The following is a 20,041-nucleotide window of genomic DNA, read 5'->3' on the forward strand; positions in this document are numbered from 1 at the left end:
GACATACAATGAATGAAGAGACATTTATTGAAGAAAGCCTACTAAACCTCAGTAAGAGCAGTGCGTCCATAGCATGTGGCCAAGAACACAGGGTCACACTGCGCTTCCCCTGTCAAGGGCTAAGGGCTACGGTATCTCCCCTGGAGGGACAGGCTGCTAGCATTCCTCAGGTCCCTACCTCCATTCCGGGCGAGTACAGCCCAGAAGTCAGAGCCTCCCTCCCTCCACCCACCCAGGAGACAAAGACTCTTCCCAGAATCATTACTTTAAACCACCAAGAAAACTAGAGCCCTGGACTTTGCCTGAGCTTATTCAGAGGGTGGAGGTTCCACAGAGAGAGAGGCAAGCTGAAGAGACCCGAGGCGGCCACCCCACTCACCTCCATGCTCAGAAAGCAGAGGTGTTATTCACTCTAGAAGAAGGGAGTCACCTTCTCCACCCTCAGCTCCACAGCAGGGGAGGGGCTCGGAGGGGTTGAGCAGGAGGAGAGGCTGCCTTAGAAACAGGGAGCCCTGAAGATCTCCCCCGAGGGAAGCAGATTTGTTTGGAATGCAGTGTGGGAAAGTTTCAAGCTAAGGGTGTGGTCAGAAGCAATGGAGACTTTGGTGGTAAGCAATTAAGAGGAGGCTAATCCGTTTGGTAAGAGCAACCAGCCTAACCATAGGCCTGACTTGTTGCCAGGGGGAGCCAGTAAAAGAGACAGAAATAGCCCACCTAGGGTTAAAAAAAATTTTTTTTTTAAATTTCCAGTTAAAATGGCAAGCTGATCACACATTTAATTTGGTTCCTTCTCTAAAGCCCACTGAAATGACAATTATTTTTGTTTTTTAAGACAAAGGTGCAAGGATGAAAATAGGCAAGGAAACCATTTTGGAAGCTATAAAGCAAAATGGCTTTCGACGTCTCAACAATAACATGAAAGCTAGGTGGGATGGAACAAGGCTTTCAAAATTACAAAGGTAAATTATTTTTAAACTAAAATTCTATACTCTGTCTACCTTTGATACATTATGTTTAAAGGTAGGGGGAAAAAAGAATAAATAAAAGCCCTTGATGCTGGAAATAGGAGGTCCCACACAGGACAGAAACAAAGGGCACCCTAGGACGGCAGCGATGAAACGAGATTCCAGGATGACAGTTGTGTGTCAGGTGGCAAGGCCCTGGGCCCAGGCTGGAGCGGCCTCTCTCAGGAAGAGGTCAGAAACTACACATACAAATTTCTCGGGGGGGTCGACGAAGAATTGAGGGTGGGACTAGTGTTAAGTACATTGAAAAAGCAAACAAACAAACAAAAAAAAATTAAGGCAATTATCTCCAAAGCAGACAAAATGTTATACAAGAAAGAAAAAAAGGAATCGTAAATTTTTTTACATGGCTCAGCTCCTGTGTTTACATGGTTACAATATTGTAGACACTGAGTATTGATTTACAAAAAATTATAACCAGTTTGGAAGGAGGGGGGAGATAGAACCTACTCTCATGGAACATGGAGTGAAGAAAAAGAAAGCTAAATCTTCATCTTCTGTAGCTGAGAGTCAATAGATTATACCTGAAACTTTTGAAAAATCAAGTACTAATAGAAGCATGCTATTTAGAGAACTGAGGTAAATACCTAAAGAATCAGTTAAAACTGGCAAAGTGCTTGCATCAGGGGAAGAAGGAAGGCAGAGTGTGAGATGGCTGTTTTTCATAATTTTGAAAAATACTTGACTCTTGCCTTATAACTTTGAATACATTTTTAAGATATATATTTCTATCTCTTCAGCATTGCGTCTCTTCATTCACCAGTATTCTGTTCTCAGAGTAACTAGTTTATATTAGTACCCAAATGTTCATTTTGTCTCTGCCTTGAAGACATTATTAAGGAGGCTAAACTAGATATTTAAGAATTTTGCTTTTAACTGTAACGGCTGCCTTTACTATGTGTCTAGTACTACAGTCTGCCTGCTCATCATCTCCTGTTTCCACAACAGCCATGCAGGGTAGTTTTACTTTCACTTTGCAGACCAAGAAACGAATGCTCGCAGAGGTTAAATAATTTGCTAATCTCTAGCAGAGCCTCCTGACGCTAAGGCCTCTATTCTTTTGTATTTGGTCACCTCACCTATTTCTAGGGTTTGAGTTTAAAAGACCTGCAAATGGGGCAAAATATGTAGCAGATCCAAAAACTCATTTGGAGGGGTAGAGAAAACCGGAAGGATTGAGCAATTACTCTGTGGCTGTCTAGAAACTTAACAAGCTTAACCCCAGTTCGGAATTCCCAACTGGTCATGTGAGCAAAATAAGCAATTTTAAACTCTGGCTAGGAGCCCCCTGATTACAAAAATAAAAGCCGTGTTATGCTCTTATTTTGAAGTTAGAGATGTTCCAGCTACACCAGTATGAGCTTAAACACCTCCCTGAGAATGCTGTGTCCAGAGAAGCTGAGCCACCCTCCAAAGCTGATTCCTGAAAAGTAGGGGACAACATGGGTGGGTCCTGGAGCCTGGACCAAGTAAACTTGAAGATCCCTACTGAATGTGATTCCGGGTTGAGTGTATCTTAGAGTTTAAATCACTGGGAGGTTTGAGAGCCTCTTGGCCAGAGTCTTTCCTGGACTTGTTTTGTCCTATGTCCAATATACTTGCCCAGTCTTTCAATTGGTTGGCTGGCTCCTCTTGAGGTAGAAGTGTATGACGGCGTTGTTTATTAGCCCTCTTTCTGAGAAGTCACGCCAAATATGAAAGTTAAGAAACAAAAGTGAAATCAGCTGATCGTGACCTCAGCAAGTGTTGCTTGTTAAAGAGCTGTTTACTTGGTAGGTAGTGTACATGCAGAAGTCCACCGACGTGTTTCTGGAGCCTGACAGCAGCAAGAAAGAACAACCAGCCGAACCTGAGCTCCTGCTCCTCCTTTTTATGAGTGTTTCTGTGGGTTCTGCGTCTTCTTTTGGTAAGTAGCCTGCATGCCCTCTCACCCAGACGCCAGCTACTCTCTGAGAGCAGTGTGTTTTCTTTAGAGTCCTTTCACATTCCAGCAGCGGGCATGGGACAATTATTGGTGGTCAGCGTCTGTGACCTTCCTCCTACTGTTTGATCTACCCCACTCTCTGCTCTCTTCCCCTCCCTCCGGCATCAACCTGGCAACAGGCTTGCAAAAAGCCTGCAAAAACCCCCACGGCTTGTGAGGTGGATTGTTCATCAGAACTAGGCAAACAGGCAAAGAATTCTTCCCAGCTTATTCCCTGCTTGATCTCATTACTAAGGTTGTTTGTGTTTATTTTATCACTTCACTTTTTCAGAAATATAACACATAATTGTGGGAATATTTTTAATGCAAAAAGAGAACAATTGCTCATAATGCCATGATCCAGAGAGACCAAGGTTAGCATTAACATTTCTGACTTTCCTTAGACCTGGGTTTTCTAAAGGCTACATCGAGTTTCATCATCTTGATATGTCTTAATGTAATTCTGATGGTGGGCATTCCGGGTGCTTTGCATTTTTTGTCAAAGTAATACTGCAATGAACATTCCTGTATAGGAATCACTGATTGCATTTCTGATTGCTGCCTTAAGATAAAAAGACTTGGCCAAAAGATGTGACTGTTTTTAGGATCTTTACTGCAGATTGCCAAATTGCTTTTCAGAGAGTTTGTAAGAATTTTCACATCCATTATCTGCCGTTTTGATGAGGCTCATAGGTTATTTTCTCTGGCATATCTTTGGTTACATTGCCTAAGGTATAGACTTTTTAATGTTAGTTAATGGGGTACAGTGATTTCTAATAAATACATATTTGTTCTTTGTCCCCATTTCTGGTACAGAGTTCCTAAAAATCTCTGGAATTTCCCAAGTGATAATGCAGATAAAGTTGTCTAACTTATTTATAGCAAGCCCTTTTAGATCACAAAGTGGCTTCTGGAAAGTCCCTAAGGTTGACGGGGAAAACAAGCTTGGGAGCAGAGGGTTGGAACTTTCAGCCCCACCTCCGACCTCCAGGCAGGTGAGCAGCTGGAGATTGAGCCAATCACTAATGGTCAATGATCTAATCAAACTTGCCTACATAATGAAACCTTCATTAAAATCCCTGAAGTACAGCCTTCGAGAGCTTCTGGGCTGGTGAACGCAGGGAGGTGCTGGGAAGGTGGGATGCGGGGTAGGGCGTGGCTGTATTCCCTTTTCGCCCCGTACTTTGCCCTATGCTGTCTTCCACGGGCTGCTCCTGAGTTGTATCCTTTTCTAATAAACCAGTGATCTAGTAAGCAAGCTCTTTTATGGAGTTCTGTGAGCCGCTCAGCAAACAAATGACACCCAAGGAGGGAGTGATGGGAACCTTCAAATTACAGCTGGTCAGTCAGAAATACAGGTGACAATCTGGACTTGGGTGTAGCATCTGAGGTAGAGGACGGTCCTTGTGGAACTGAGCCCTTCACTTGTGGGGTCTGATGCTATCTCCAGGTGGGTAGCATCAGAATTAGCTTAATTTATGGGACATCCAGAAAATTGCCTGGTGAGGGGAAACCCCCCACATTTGGCGGAGACGAGAGAGAAGGAAAAACAATTTTTCACAGTTAACTGCTATTTTGCATTCTTCCTTTTGTGAAATAGCTCTTCATATTCCTTGTCTGCTTTGATGGGGGCAAATGTCTCTTTTATCTGTTTGCATGAACATTTTATATAATAGGTATATTCATCATTTCATATTTGTTGTAGATATTTTTCATGCTCATTGACTTTTAATTTTATTTATGTAGTTTTGTTGTATAGAAATGTATATTTTAAGTTGTTAAATCCATACAATTTTTTTTTTTTTTTGTGGTTTCAATTTGCTTTTAATCTCAGAGTGTTCTTTCTCACTCATAAATCAAATATTTACCCGGTGGTAGATTTTTTTTTTTGGGGGGGTCTGCTCATTACATTTTACTCTTGGATCCATGTGCAATTTATTTTGGTACATGGAGTGAGTGAGATGAGATGAGGACCTAGAATAGTTTTGTTTTCAGGTGACTAATTGCTCCAGTGATAATAAAAAATATTTAAATTTAAATTTAAACAGAAACCTGTTCTTCCACTAAATTATAATGTCATCTTTGTCATGTGTTAACTTCATATGTGTGGCTTTTTGAGACATTTGCTCTCTCTAGCGGTCTGTCCAGTACCCCTAACATTCTGTTTTATTTGGCCCAATTTCCCCTCCAGTTTTTTTAGAAATCTACCTGGGAGCTGAAGTCTGCAATCTCTTCAGTGACTCTAGCCTGCCCTTGGCCTCCAAATGATACATCTTAAAGTGAATTAATAAATAGAACAAATGTTTTGGGGAGCTTAGTCTCCAGATACATGGATAGTATGTTCTCATTAGCAACTGGGCTTTGGCAGAGCTTGTCCCCCTGGGCTCCCGCTGCCTCAGCTTTCCTCAGCCCTGTCACATGATGAAACTACAGCAGTTTAGGAACCAGTTTGGTCATCCCTTTATTCCAGGGGAAACAATCCATGAACTCGGGGAGGCCAGCGCCTCACAAACAGTGGAGCCTCTTCCGGAGGGACTGCGGGCAAGAGCGAGTTTTATGGAAGAGGCAGCAGGGACACAGGCAGGAATGGCTGAGAGGCAGGGGATGTGCTCATAAGGCCAGAGGACCTGCTTCCAGGGTCAGGTCTGCGAACTAAAGCTGAGCAGGAGGACTGTGGTTTGGGTGCCTGTCAGGTTTCCGTGACAGGTTCCCTGTGCGTGCAGGCTGGCGTAGGTGTAGGTTTGTGACGTGGCCAGGCCACTGGGGCAGTCTCTGTTTTGTGGGTCCCCATAGATGGATTAACTTTATCAGTCCAAACCCAGACCTCAGAGGACTTTGGGAGGTGACCCCCAGGGTCCCAGTGCTTCTGTGAGGACAGATACCTTTTGGCCCCTTGATGGAGGCAGGGTGCTGACAAGCGAAGTCCTGGCACCGCAGAAAATGAGAAGGAACAGCCGTCCTGCCCGCCGGAAAGCCAGTCCGAGGTGTGACCGGGGAAAGTTAATTTCTGAGGTTCCCAAATGCTGGTGTGAAGGAGTGGAGGGGGACGCTTAGTACCTGCTACTGATTTGTCTGTGATTTGCTCTCTTTGAGTCATTTTGCATTTGTTTAGAAGCCATTTCACATGCATCAGAAGCTCACAAGAACCACATCCTCTTGTGTGGGGATGGAGGTGACGTTCATGGAACTCTTAGCTTCTCTTCCAGCCAATTGTCCAAATACCTTTTGCAAAACTTAAGGTCGAGGTCTCAGGGAGGAAAGAAGAAGCAAGCTCACAGCCAGGGGCAGTCCCCAGTTTCCAGGGCTGTTTGTCAACCCTGAGCCCTGTGACTCTTAGCCGCCCCGAAACCTGACTGTGGAGTCCCACCAATAAAAACAAGCAGGATGGCTTCCATGGTACAGGCACTGTCTCATTTTTTAAGGATTTTTTTCCTCCTCTAAAATTTTTTTTGACCTTTGTTCCTAGCTGGATCATCTGCCAGCCAACAGCTAATAAATAGCAAACAAGTGAACAAAGAGCAAGTCTACTATTAATGAAATCATTGGAGCAGCCTATTCCAGCAGCTTGTTGGATGTGGTGATAGGGGGCTCCTGCTGCTGGCTCTATACTGCAGTCTCATGGTGCTGTATTGCTGCTGGTCAAGCAGTTTTATTTCCATGGAAGAACTAAGTCAGTCCAAACGTCACAGCGTTTCATAAAGAACTGATGGAAGGCCTGGCCATGCAGTCACGCCGCTGTCACCCCGACACATTTGGGAAACTCCGCTGTGCCTCAGTTTTGAGAAAAGGGAAACTGGGCTCATGTTTCTACCAAAGGAAATAGCACACATTTGTCTTTCTTCTTCCCTTTTTATTTTGGTCAGAGCCACAAGCAAACCATGAACACACTGCTCCTGAATGTGTTCAGCCAGAGAGGTCTGAGTCAGGGCTGGTGGCCCCCTCTGACAAGCCAGCCTTCCCCCTGGCACTCCATCCTGGCAGGTTCTATTTTTCTGGCTTATTCTGTTCCTATTCTCTGCCTGGGCTTTGCTTTCCTCTCTGCTCGTGTGACACTCCCTGACCCTCACCCCTCCATCAGTCCCCTTTCCTCCCCTGGAACCACAGCACAGCCTCCTCGGCATCATTGGAGCAGCTCCAGGTGCCGGTCTGTTTACGTGGCTAAAATGGACCGTCTTCTGTCACACAATGGCATTACAAGAGAGGATCCAGGGACGGGACACTACGTGACATGGCCAAGGTCACATGACTAGGGAGGAACAGAACAGCCATGGGAACCCAGGTGGTCAAACTCTTAAGATTCATGCTCTTTTTTCCGTTTTTATTTTTTTTAATTGACTTTAGAGAGAGAGGAAGGGTGCGGGCAAGAGAGAGAGAGAAACATCAATGTGAGATAGAAACATCAACTGGTTGCCTCCCAACGGGGATCAAACCCACAACCTCGGTGTGTGCTTTGCCCGAGAGTCAAACCCAAAACCTTTCAGTGTAAGGGTGATGCTTCGACCAACTGAGCCACACTGGCCAGGGCTAAGGTTCATGCTCTTAACCACCATATCCCTATGTGACAGGGTCCTGGTCACCAGACATTGGTGAGATCAGATTCCAGGGCTTCAGGTCCTCCAGTGAAGCTCTGTTGAAGAACTCCAGCACCAGTTTGCCCTGCTGACGTTTCATCACCAACCAGCTGTGTGACCCTGGGCTTCGCTTGTCTGAGCTTCACTTTCCTCTCCATGAGAATAATTCAAATAGCCCTTACTAGGTAATGTGCAACGTGCTGTATTTAAATTACCTCATTTAATTTAATTATGGTAGAACATCTACCCAAATAAGTTGTATTATTATACCCATTTTACATATGAGAACACCAAACACAGGGATGTTATGTAACTAAGGTCACACAGCTTGTAAGTGGTAGAGTTGGGATTTGAACCCAGGACACACAGCTGCAAAGCCTACGCCCAGAACCATGACTCCACAGTGTCCAATGATAACGACAATAATGGGCGCACAGGCCTCAGGAGGCACATGCTCAGATAGAGGCAGGTTCTTACACTGATTACGACGAGCCTGCCTGACTTCACAATCCATGGGCTGTGAGGACTTGGGGAAGTTACTGACCCTCACTAAGCTTCAGTTTTCCCCTCTGGAAAATGGAGATGATAATAACAAATCTGTTCCCATAAGGTTGTTGAGAGAACTGAAAAAGTTAATACCCACCAAGTGCTTAGCACTAGGCTGAGCACAGAGTACATGTTCCAGAGATACTGAGGTCTGTTTTCAACTACCTGTCAGCCCTCAATCAAAGTAGATTTCTTCTTCAACGTCTTCCACTGATCAAAGAGAATTCTCGAAGAAAGTTTTTCCCTCTGTGGTCCCATACAGCTTTCTTACATCATTAGTGACAAGAAAAGCCAGGAGATGAATTTGTAACTGATAACGACCCATAACCTACCTACATCTTTCTTTCAAGCTTCTGTTCTGTGATATTTACAAAGTGTATAACATCTGAGGCCAACAAAATTATATAGTTTTGTATATAATTACTGCCTGAAATGAATAGTCTGAGAATATTTTCCTTCTGCTTCCTGAACTGGGACTCTCAAGAAACAACAGTCAAGCTTGAACACTCTGATTTGGAATCTAAGTTTGTGTCTTGGTCCACAAACCCTCGTGCAGCAAATGGGTCCTGCTTTGTCGCGACAACGAGGACAGCTAAAGGCTGCAGCCTTTCTTCATAAAGGGGGTCGTACAGACTGAGAAAGGAAAACTGAAACTCGAGCCTATAATCAAAGAACACACAGAGGAGCTGATAGCCCTTCAAAAGGGAAAAACTTATGGTCAAGAAACACTGGAAAAACATTGAGCTTTACTGAAATGCTGATAATGCCGTGTCATTTGTCACTACCAAAGGTGGAAAGACTTGAGAATGGCCAGCATCGGGGAGGGTGGGAGGAGATCAGCATTTTCTCAGACTGCGGGTGGGAGGTGTCCATATAAGAAATGTTCAAATTTGGAGAGAATTTTGATGAGTGTATTTGAGCCAGAGTGAGGACATGTGCCAGAAAAGAAGATCGCACAGGAGGGTGACATGAAATCCATGGGTGGTCGAATGAGGGAGCAGGAGGAGGCAAAGTAGGGAAGCCTGTAGGATTATGTAAAAGACAAAACAGAGAAATGCATATGTCTTTTACCTCGGGTGCAGGACAGCTAATAACACTTATAGCACCTAGAGGTGGTCCATGGAGAAGATGACAATGAGGGCTCTGCGGCCCGCGCTCTGGTGCCCCCGGTTGTGCCCTCAGGGGGTCCGGAAAAGAAAATCACTCTGACATTTCTAAGGCATGTTATCCTAGCTGCGTAAGAACAGTGGGCGGGGCTCACCTAAGGGAAAGAGTGACCTTTGCGCTGCAGACCCGGGACGTGACTATACGCCATAACCCAGTCAGGAATTCACGGTCAGGCGGTCCTGCGTGGTCGCTCTGAGTCACTTAGCTTGTCAGGCCTGCCCCGTGGTCCCCTGAGCTCATCAGGTTCGCTGCAGGGCCCCTTTTTCGTTCGCAAAGGGTAAACTGATTCACGAATGTATGTACCAGAGCGTTATTTGTAATATTGTGAAGTAATGTCCTAAAACATAACATATAAGACTACAAACTATGAAACAGCTACATGCAGACATTAAAGTATCATTTAGAAAACATTTCTGGTGACATAGGGAAATACTTATGCTGTAAAGATGATTACAAAGTGAGACATAAACATATACAGTAACTATCTGAAACAACACTAGAGAAGGAAATGTGTTGTTAAAAGTGGTTATCTCTATGCCCTGAAGTTACAGATGATATTTAGTGTTTTCTCCATTATGTTTCTATTTATCTACCATCAGCATGTATTTACTTCATTATAAACAGAAAAAATTCAACTAAAAATGGCAACGATAACTCAGCAGCCTCTGAAGGAAGCACAGGCTTATCATTAAAGGGAAGTAAAAGGCTCATTGTGGTGAGAACGTGATTATTACGATTGTTAAAAGCCACCCCAACCTCAAAGAAAACGCAGGGTCGGCTCTCAGGACATCTTAGGACAGCAGAGGGGAGGGCTGCCAACCAAACGTCTATTGACTGTCACTATGGAATGTTTAGAAAAAGAACCTAGGACGAGCCTCCACTCTCTCGGTCCACAAGTTCCTGAAGTCTGTCCATATTCCCAACGGGAAGTGTGCGCGAGCCATCCCAGCAGCCTGTGGACTGTGCATGACACAGAAAACACAGCCTCTCACCTCAAGGTGTCTTGTTAAGACATGTACGTAAAATAACTAAAGGATACTATTGTTCATGGCAATTTCGTTCATTCCAAAAAGACCCCCAAAACAATAAAGCACGAGTTCCTCCTGTGTATCAGCCACTGTGCCTGGGAGAAAATGGAAAGCAGATCAGATGAAAATCGTTCCTTGGAGACATCATGGCTAGTGGGAAAATCACTAGTCTGTTGTGGTTTTCGGCTCAACCAGAGTGTGGGCTGAGGTGGTCCAGGGAAGCTGGGGGGAAATGAGAAGGATTTAAAGAGACAGAAAATAGGGTAGGACTTTAGGAGGTGGCCAGAGGGGGGACGGGGGCAGCCCAAGCAGAAGCTGGACTAAGCAAAGCAAGAGGGGAGGACCGAAGGGAGCAGGGCCTTCCTGGAGAACTTCGAGGTCACGTCCTAAATCACTCCAGATGGCGTAGTGCCCCAGGCACAAGAGTTGGGACTGAACTATTCTGGCATACACAGGCAAAAAGAAGAATAAAAGAAACCAGGGACTGTATCGCCTCTTCACAGGCCTGATCGGGGGCTTGTTAGCCTCTCTTTTATTTTGTTTCAATCTATTGAACACCTCCAAAAGGTCAGTAGAGAGAAAAAAAGGAAGTTAGAAACAAAGGCCTTCCCTGCGTGGAAGGCGGCTGATGCAATGTCCGGAGAAGTCTCATGAATCTTTTCCAACCGAGCACTGTTTTCAAGTAAAAAATGCTTAATCATGACTTTTTTTTTGAACCCAAATATACAGGCTTGGTATAGGAGAATAAGAAGCATTTATGTAAAGGCAACTCCCAACCTGTTCATTTCTGCACAACAGAGGCAAATCAAACCTTATTTCCTACAACACAATTAATAGGGGTCCTAGAAATCTATTTCCCATCCTGAAATACCCAGCTCCACGAAAAACGCAGATAGAGGCTGATACAAACATTTGTTGCATATGCAAAGCATGTCCCTGTTGGGAATTTTTCCCCTACCCAAGACTGAACTGGTTAAAACTTCTCATTATACCAGTTTAATGAACTGAGGATTAAAGACACCACTTTCATTTCTGACAAACCTTTCTTTAGCGTGCACCCTCGCTCCAGGAATCTCCCAACCACTTTCAACTGGGCCTCCAGACCCTCGGGTTTGTCCTAACTCAGGCCTCCAAAGACTCAGAGGGCAAGTGCTTGCAGGGGCAGATCCCCGGGCCTCTGCCAAGAGAACCCCTTGTGCTCCCAGCTCCGAGCTCCCCAGAGGGAGATTGCATGGCCAGAGCCCGGCGTCAGGGACTGGCAGCACGGATTCAAGCCTTCACTCTGTGCACAGGTTTATGTTTCTGTCCTAATGGGCACCTGTCTCACCCCAGGCAACATCCTGGGCCCCAAAGGAGTAACCGATAAATCTGGCCTCTCGTTATTTGCGTTCACTTGGGCCCTTAAATGGAGCCACCTGCCAGAAACTGAGTATCTGTCTCCTCGGCTCTGGCCCAAATTCGTACGTTGGAGCCTGACCCCCAGTGTGATGGTATGAGGAGGTGGGGCCTTTTGGGACACGATTAGGTCATGAGGGTGGAGCCCTGGGGGATGGGACTGTGCTCCTATAAGAAGGCTTCAGAGAGCTCCCTTGCTCTTTGACAGTGTGAGGACACAGAGAGGTGTCCTCTCTAAACGTGGAGGTAGGCAGCACCAGACACTGAATCTGCTGGCACCTTGATCTTGGACATCCAGCCTCCAGAACTGTGAGGGATACATTTCTGTTTTTTGCTTTTTTGCTTTTTTTAATAGTCCCCTGAGAGAGGAACGGGCAGGGTTGGGGGGTGGAGAGAGAATCACGCTGGTCATTGCCTTCTGTAGGTACCCCGCCCCTGCCGTGCCCTGGTCAGGGGTCAAACCCTCAGCCTCCGGTGCACGGAACCAGGCTCCGGCTGAGCCACGCTGCCAGGGCTAAATGTCTGGGTTTCGCAAGGTGCCCAGGCGATGGTACCCTGCTACGGCAGCCGTGGGAACGGACTAAGGCACTATCCTCTCCTCCACCTTCCCGCACCCTGTTGCCTCACAGTTTCTTTTTTCCACTTGGTGCCTTTCTTTTCTCACAGACAGGATGTGCTCAGACAGACCCGGTCAACCCTGGGAGAGAAAAGGGGGCAGGGCCTCTCCCCAGGGCCACCAATGGACACCACCCGGCATGCCTGGTTGGGGGACTGGCAGGACGCGCCTCTGCATTCCAGCCCCAGCCCTGGGTTCCTAGGCACTTCAGCATATAAATGGCTATTTGGTTCCGTGGTGGCACAGACTATTGTTTTAAATGCCAATTGGGAGGAGTCCTTCTGATTAAAAAGGTAGCGAGACAGTTCTTCAAAAATGGTGAGGAAGATATATACCATATACTACGGGTAGCAAGTTTTCTGGAGATCAATTTGGCAATATGCAATAAAGTCACTAAAAAGTATTAACATTTCTCCTCTTAACTCAGTAATTGCACTATTACATATCTAGTACTTTCCTTGACTACCAATTATAATGGTGAAAAATGGAAACAATCTGTCCAATAACAGTGTAATGGCTTACGATGTCCACGCTGCACGGCTGAGGTTCTCAAAGCTGGGAGCCCGTCCTCCTGAACTCAGCCCAGAGAGGCGGCTGATGACTGGGCTCTGGCGATGGGTTGCCCCCGCTTTCTGAGGGGTGGGGGAGTGGGAGAGAAGGGGGGCGTTTGCCACAGGTTTTTATGGAATTCCGGAAGGCAGAGCGTGAGCTTGTGAAGAGAGTGGGAGGGAGAGCAGGGGAGCCGGACACTCACTAGTGTGACTTTCCCTCAGGTCCCCAGGGGGGTGATCCTGCTGAGGGCAAGGGAAGATGACCATCGCAAGGCCATGGCGGGGCGACCGGCTGCTGCTCCTCGGCACCGTGATCCTCGTGGTCACAGCCATCTGCCTGCTGTCCTACGCTCTCCTCTGGGAGGCCGGCAACCTCATTGACTTGCCCAGCGAGAGAATCGGTTTCTACAACTTCTGCCTGTGGAGCGATGAGGCAGGCTCCCTGCAGTGCTACCAGTTCCCTGAGCTGGAGACCCTGGGCGTGCCTCTGGTTGGCCTGGCCCTGGCCAGGTTCGGTGTGTACGGGGCCCTGGCCCTCACCTTCTCCATCCCCCTGCCTCTCCTGCTGGCCTGCTGCCATGGCAACGAGGGAGCGAGGCACCTGGTAGTGTACTTCCTGTTGGCGGCCTCCCTGATGCTGTTCAGCGGCCTGACCCTCTTCCTCATCTACGTCTGGAAGTGGGTCAGCCTGTCCCTCCTGGGGCCTGGGTTTCTAGCTCTGTGCCTTGCCCTCGCCTTACTCATCGTCTCGCTTATGGCCACAGTTGTGTTCCCTCAGAGGGGAGCAAAGTACACCGCGCTAAGCAAACTTGAGAGCTGCTAGTCCTGCCCAAAGGCTCACATGATTGATTGCAAAGGCTCTGTCTGAACGATGCTCAGAGAAGGTGCCAGAGGACTCGTGGGTTGGTACGTTTTCTCAGCCATGCTGTCTCATAGCTAATGCTGACCTCAAACTCTAGCAGACAGAACCCAGCGAGGAGGGGCACCCGGTGCCAAGGAGGCTGGGGCAAACAGGGCAGCCACACCTGCGGCTTCCTAGGGCTGGGCTGTCTGTCCTTCAGGACTACCAACACCACGTAGCTCACTGGGACAAGGATTCCTGCTTTAATTAACAGATTCAAGCAAGCCATTCTTACTGGATTCTCAGGATGGCGAGGTGAGCGCGGTTGCTGTCACAGGGCCAGATTTCCAGGACAATCTGCTGAAGGCCAAACGGAAGGTTTATGACAACAAATGGGGAACACGGAGAGAGCACCTCAGGGTCCTTGGGGCCCTGGTTGGCAAGCTCTCCCCTCCCCCACCCCATGACACCACTCCCAAAGGCGCGGGAGAGATCTGAGGGAGTCACCGAAGACAGCACACGTGGCTTGCAGTTTCCCTGGACCTGAAGCCAGGCAGTGCAGGAGAGTCAGCTGGCAAGTCACTCCTAACGTGGGACCTGGGAGGTCGGGTGCAGAACCTGCCAGATCCTGGGCAGGGAGGAAGCCGAACAGGACTGAACGGTTCCACAGATGCTGCGTCCCTTCACTGCTCAGCCCAGACTTGGAACAGGCCCAAGTACAACTTGCGCCTCAGGAATTTTGTATATTTTTCAGCACCTGTATGTTGGAAACCTGTGCAGCTGTCGGTTGCCGCATTCTATGCCTGTCATAAGCTGCGCTGAATACAAGACAATATAGCCTCTGCCACGATCTCTTGTCCTTAGCACCTCCTTTGGGGTTCTGTCCCAGTTTTAAGAGTGCCCAGGGGTCAAGGCCAAGGCCGCCAAGTAGAAGGAAGGGGGCAGCTCAGGGGAGGAGGCCTGTCTCAGGGCCGACAGGGGAGGGCTCAAGGATGCACGGGTTGCCTTGGGAGGGAAACTATTTTTAAACCAGGCTTCCTCCCAGGGAGAGACAGTGCTGACCAAACTGAAGGATTCCAGTGTACTTAGCAGCCATCCTTTATTTTGTTTGAAAATTATTAACTTGATTCTTTAATGCCAGGAGGTTTGACCACCACCACCTCATTTTCCCTGCCATCTGGTCACTGAGTGCAACAGACAAGTGGGACTGCAGACCCCCGAGCTGGGAGAGGACGCGGTGCAGAGAGGAATACTAATGGCAGCTCCTTCCCAAGGCCCTGCTTCCCTGCTCCAAGGTCGATCCCCGCAGCCCAAGGGTGTGGAGCTGGGAGCAGCCCTCAGGGAGAAAGCCCAGCTTCCTTTAGCAGTTCCGGACACACAGTCCTGGGAAGCCATCCTTTAGCTGAAGAATATCTCTCTGACGTACTTGAACACATCCTCCTCTTCCTCGGCGCTTCTGTGGCAGGCAGAGCCCGAGCCTGGAGGCCCCTGAGAAGGGCTGAGGCCTGGGGGAAGGGCACCTCTTCCATTGTCCTCGTCCTCGCTCGCGCTCCCGGAGCTGGGCAACTCTGAGCAGGTGGGGGACAGCTCTGGCTTATCAGTGCCTGCCAGAGGCGACTGCTCCGGGACCTTTTCCTGTTTTCGGCTCTGAAGGCAAGACACATAATTTATTTCCCCGCCGTGCTGGTCAGTTGTGTAAATCCCGACCAGGGGCCAGCACGTGACCAGGTTAGGCACTTCTCCGAAATCAGAGGCTGCTCCCCCTCCCTTCCCCCAACTGCTGCCCTCTGCGCCACGGCTCCTTCGCCATGGCTCCTTCCCAGCTCTTGAAAAAACCAAGGCCAACTCCGAAGAGGAGGGGGCGGGGCCTGGCTAGAAAAGAAAAATAAATAGAAAAAACTTGTCTGGGAGGGCAGGGTTCAATGGAAGGAGCCCAGGACACAAAACTTGAGTGTGGGCCTAAGCTCTGTCACTTATGGGCCATGCAACTAAGGGAAAGTCCCTGAACCTCAATGTCTTCATCTGTAAAATGGGAATAATAGTATCTGAATAATAGTATCACCAGGTTATTGCAAGGGTTAAATGAGATAGTAATATGTTAAAACACCTGGTCAACGATACAGTACTGCCCAAGGTGGTGCGGTTAGTGTTCCCTTCAGAAGCCAAGAGGCCGCACCCAGCGCTGCTCTGCTGAGCAGTGCAGTAGCTGGAAGTCATCTTGCCCCACGGAGATCCTTCAGAGAACAGCAGCAGTTAAAGGCTTCCTGTCCCCACTGCATTTACCCAGCACAAAGAGCCACCCCCACACAGAAGGCTGCTCTCCCTCACCCACCCGCCCCTCCCCAGGCATCTGGCCCCAGGGGCGGCTCACTCACATCCCAGGGGGCAGAGGGTGGCCAAGAGAGATTTGTGAGGGCAGGTGCAAGAAGGGCGGACAGGTGAGAGGGCCCCCCCAAGGCTGCCCGAGAAGGCAGAGCCTCTGCTCTAGTGACAGTAACCAAGGGCTGAGTCCAGTTTCAGCCCATAAAGTGTTTGCGGTCCGATGAGAACACACACAGATGGCTTTACCTCAATCAGGACCCCGAGAGCAACGTCGACGAGTTCGGCTTCATTCATGCAGTACACAGTCTTCCCCACGGGAAGTCTGAAAGGAAGGCATGAGGCTACAGATGGGGACAGGTGGCTCTCAGGTCTCATGAGGACGAAGGAGAGCAAGAGAGCCACACCCCTGGGGCTTCTCGCCAGGGATGAGAGCGGCCGCTTCCTCAGGGCACCAGTGTGACTTCCCTCCTTGTGACCAGAGCCTAGCATAGAGGGGTCATGGAGGCAGCAGGGGTGTTTCCCACCCTTTGCCAAGTGCCCCAGGGATCTGGAAATAGGGCATGACAGCCACTCCTGAGAGGGAAAGCGACACACATACACTAGCTGTGAGCAGATAAAAGGACCATCAGGCGAAGACAGCCTGACACCCCGCTGAAGGCACACACATAGCACCGAAGGGCTGTGACAAGCAGGAGGGGGGCTGGTCCACTCAGGGCCCTGGTCAGGTGGCTCAGTTGGTTGGAGAGTCATCCCGTACACTTAAGGGTCGTGGGTTCAATTCCCAGCTGGGGCTTGTACAGGAGGCAACCAGTCGATGTTTTTCTCTCTCAAATCAATAAACACATCCTCAGGTGAGAATTTAAAAAAAAAATTTTTTTTTTAAAGGAACCTTAGAGAAAAAAGAGCCAGAGGAGCTGCACTGAGCAGCCGGTGCCCCATCACGGGAGTTCAGGGACGTCCCCTTGCTGGCAAGCCCGAATACCCCACAGTAGCCATCGTTCGGCTGGCCCGCCCCCCAGCCTCCGACCTCACGCCGGCCTGGTGGCCTGGGCTCCTGCCCCAGGAGGCCTGCACACGGGGAGGCTGGACAACCCGGCCCTCTCATCTTGCCCACTGGTCTTAATTATCGTTGCAAATGAAGAGAGTGGCATTTTAGACAACTGGTATTTGACAGCTTGGTTGATGTGTGTGACCCCGGGAATGGGAGCTACTGTCTGGGAGCTGCAGGACCTGACAGCGGAGAATCACCAAGAACCAGAGGTGCCTGTGCGCAGGAGCGCTCGCTCAGCCTCCCACTTGCAGCCTGTGAGCCTCCTAAGAGCCGAAGGACGTGGATGGGAACGCCCACCCACCTCACTGCTCTGCCATCATTGGAGGACCCAGCCCCAGCAACTGTGATGTCACCAAGCCCCGCCCCCTCCTCCTGACGGAGGTCTGCCCACCTGGCTGCAGCCGCTGGCACCGCGGCCATTCTGCTCCTCTTTGGGGTCTTCACCAGCCTCATTCTCTTCTCCGGCGCCTGGGCTGTCATCCAGGTGGGAAGGACCCTCTTTTTATCCCCAGAATTTAAGGCTTCCATCTCTCTCATCGCTGATGAACAGGGCCAGGGCCCACACTCACTGACTTGCTTTTCTAATTCAGGACAGCAATTCCCACATCCTCATCACACCAGGAATTGTAGGTCTGTTTGTCCTGGGAGTCACGTTTTCATTCCTACAAAGAAGAAGCAAGTCCTGTGAATTCTAATATGCTGGAGTACTTCCAGTCATCGGCCACAGCTACGGGCCAGGGCAGGCCACAGGTGACCAGTTGGTAGGCAGGGTCCGGGAGACTCAGGCCGTGCACAGGGCAGCCAGGGAGGTGTGGTAGTGGGCAGGCTGATGGGCTGGGGCGAAGCAGCCCTCTGACCTGCCGCAGAGCCCTGGGCCCGCACGGGCGGGCCCAACAGAAATGCCTCCGGTAGCCTCTGCACCGAGCCAGCAAACATGGGAGAGGGGTGAACACCCTCCCAGGAGAAAGGAAGGAGGCGATCCCCACTTCTCCTCGCCACCCCACATGCTCACTGTGCCCTATCCTACCCCTAAAATCTCTCTCAATGATCTCTCTCTCCAGACTTCTCATTTCCTCTACCTTAGTGTGCTTACAAGAAACCTGAGGCCTTTTGATTCGCAGTAAGGTTTCATTGGCCAACATCCCTTCCCTGAATCCAAAGATTTTTGACTGGTCACTTTTTAACCAGCACTAAGGATCAGGGACAACTGTGCCTCGCTTCCGGATGCGGAATCCAGCAGGGCCCGGGTAGTCTCTCCTCTCACTTGCCCAGTCTTCTGCCTACGCCACCTGATCCCACCTCAGCCCCTGCGCCCCACCCTGTGACTCAAAGGGCGCAGGTCTCTACCTTCCCCCCGCCCCTCCGGCAGTCAGCTCCAGCTCGGACAGCAGCGCCTACTCCCCTAGGGAGGGTCTCGCGGGAGCACAGGTTTACCTAGTAAAGGGTAGTCCGCCAAAAATAAAGGCTCCTCTCTGGATCACGACTTGATCATTTATTGCTCATGGAGAATGGTTGTTGACAACTTAAGAAAAAAAATAAGCCGGCCATCACCCTAACCTGCCCCCAAGAGGGCAGCCCTTTGACCCCGGGACTCATTTCTGTCAAAATTCAGGCTTGATCAAAGTTACCCCCACGGCTATGGGCACGGCAGGCGCCAGGCACAGGCACAGGCACAGCGCAGCGGTGGATGAGCACATTTATTCGACCACGAGGCACAGACTACTTAGCCCATTTTACAGGCGGGAAACTGAGACAGGGAAATTTCCACAAGGTCACAAAAAAGTTGGAAACTGCAGCCAGGACTCGTTACCAGCTCTTGCAGACTCCAAACCCCGGAAGCACAGACGCCGCGCTGAGCGAGCAGGGAAAATTCGGGCAGCGAGCAAGCGATGTACCCAGCACTCCCGACTCCGAGGCTGCTCTGCCCTCGGGGACACTGTGTCGTCCTGGCAGCGACCAGAAGAGAGCCAACGTGCAGGGCGGAGAGGCTGGGAGGACGGTAAACGCGGGGACATCCACGCGGGGCCTCGCTAGCGACGGGAGCCGCCCATTCGCTTACTCCTACCCGCGAGAAGCCCCCCGCCGCGGCCCCAGAGATCTGGACAAGACGGGGCCTCCGCCAGTGGTCAGGACGAGCCCAGGCCTGGACGGCGCGCTCTTCGACGCGGGGCCCTGTCTCCCGGATTTGCGCCCCCTTCTTGGCTTCCGGCGCGTCCGGGTCTCCCATGTGGTTTCCGCACTTCCGGCTCCCGGCTGCCTGCTCGCGCGGCGGGCCGGGAGCGCCCCCTGCAGGCATCTCGCGGTGTCGCAGCCTCCCGGCGGGCGGAAGCCTAAAGCAGACCCCCGCTGTCCTGGGTCCTGACAGTCTCCCTTTGACTAAACTATAAACTTTCTCCGCTGGCCCTGACGTTTGGACTTCCGTGTTCATCTCCGCATCGTCCAATTTTAGCAAGAATCTTGCTAAGTTGGTTTAGCCGGAGTCCCCTGCCCTCGACGTCTTATCACCCTAAAATCTGTTTTTTAAATATTAATTACACTTTATTTTTATTCTTATTTTATTTTTTAAGGTTTTTACATCATGTTTATTCTATCACAGTTGTCTCAATTTTTCCCCCTTTACCTCCCTCCACCCATTCCCCCTACCCCCCCGCTCCCACAGTCAATTCCCACTCTGTTGTCCATGCCCATGGGTCATTCATACATGTTCTTTGTCTAGACCTTTCCCCTTCTTTCCACCATTGTCCTCCTTCCCCGTCCCCTCTGGTCACTTTCAGTCTGCTCCATGTTTCCATGCCTGTGGTTTATTTTGTTCATTAGTTTATTTTGCTGAACAGATTCCACTGATAGGTGAGATCATATGGTATTTGTCTTTCACCAACTGGCTTATTTTTCTTAGCATAATGTTCTCCAGTTCTACCCATGTTGTCGCAAAAGGTAGGAGTTCCATCTTTCTTTCTTTCTTTCT

The 20,041-nt window shown here is 49.5% G+C and overlaps 2 protein-coding genes across 7 annotated transcripts; one reads left to right on the forward strand and one right to left on the reverse strand.

Annotated features, from left to right (window-relative positions):
- Nucleotides 1-2,419: 2,419 nt before the first annotated feature.
- Nucleotides 2,420-14,073, forward strand: TMEM140 (transmembrane protein 140). Its single transcript, XM_054564462.1, has 2 exons — nucleotides 2,420-2,931; nucleotides 13,085-14,073. Exon 2 carries the CDS (start codon nucleotides 13,122-13,124, stop codon nucleotides 13,683-13,685), a length of 564 nt encoding a protein of 187 aa, XP_054420437.1. The 5' UTR covers nucleotides 2,420-2,931; nucleotides 13,085-13,121; the 3' UTR covers nucleotides 13,686-14,073.
- A 575-nt stretch (nucleotides 14,074-14,648) lies between these two features.
- CYREN (cell cycle regulator of NHEJ) lies at nucleotides 14,649-19,257 on the reverse strand. 6 transcript variants are annotated; one of them, XM_054564467.1, is made up of 5 exons: nucleotides 18,972-19,257; nucleotides 18,511-18,598; nucleotides 17,468-17,738; nucleotides 16,272-16,347; nucleotides 14,649-15,350 (listed from the first exon to the last, which is right to left on the reverse strand). In XM_054564467.1, the coding sequence occupies exons 3-5, from the start codon at nucleotides 17,611-17,613 to the stop codon at nucleotides 15,102-15,104; spliced, it is 471 nt and encodes a 156-aa protein (XP_054420442.1). In that variant the 5' UTR covers nucleotides 17,614-17,738; nucleotides 18,511-18,598; nucleotides 18,972-19,257; the 3' UTR covers nucleotides 14,649-15,101. The 6 variants fall into 6 exon arrangements, with proteins under 6 accessions (XP_054420442.1, XP_054420439.1, XP_054420443.1 ...); XM_054564464.1 differs by having other exon boundaries at nucleotides 18,887-19,257; XM_054564468.1 differs by lacking the exon at nucleotides 18,511-18,598.
- Between the last annotated feature and the right edge of the window lie 784 nt (nucleotides 19,258-20,041).

Source organism: Pteronotus mesoamericanus, unplaced genomic scaffold (genome assembly GCF_021234165.1).
Source record: "Pteronotus mesoamericanus isolate MK-2021 breed Mesoamerican mustached bat unplaced genomic scaffold, CSHL_Meso_final scaffold_85, whole genome shotgun sequence".
Lineage (NCBI taxonomy): Eukaryota > Metazoa > Chordata > Mammalia > Chiroptera > Mormoopidae > Pteronotus > Pteronotus mesoamericanus.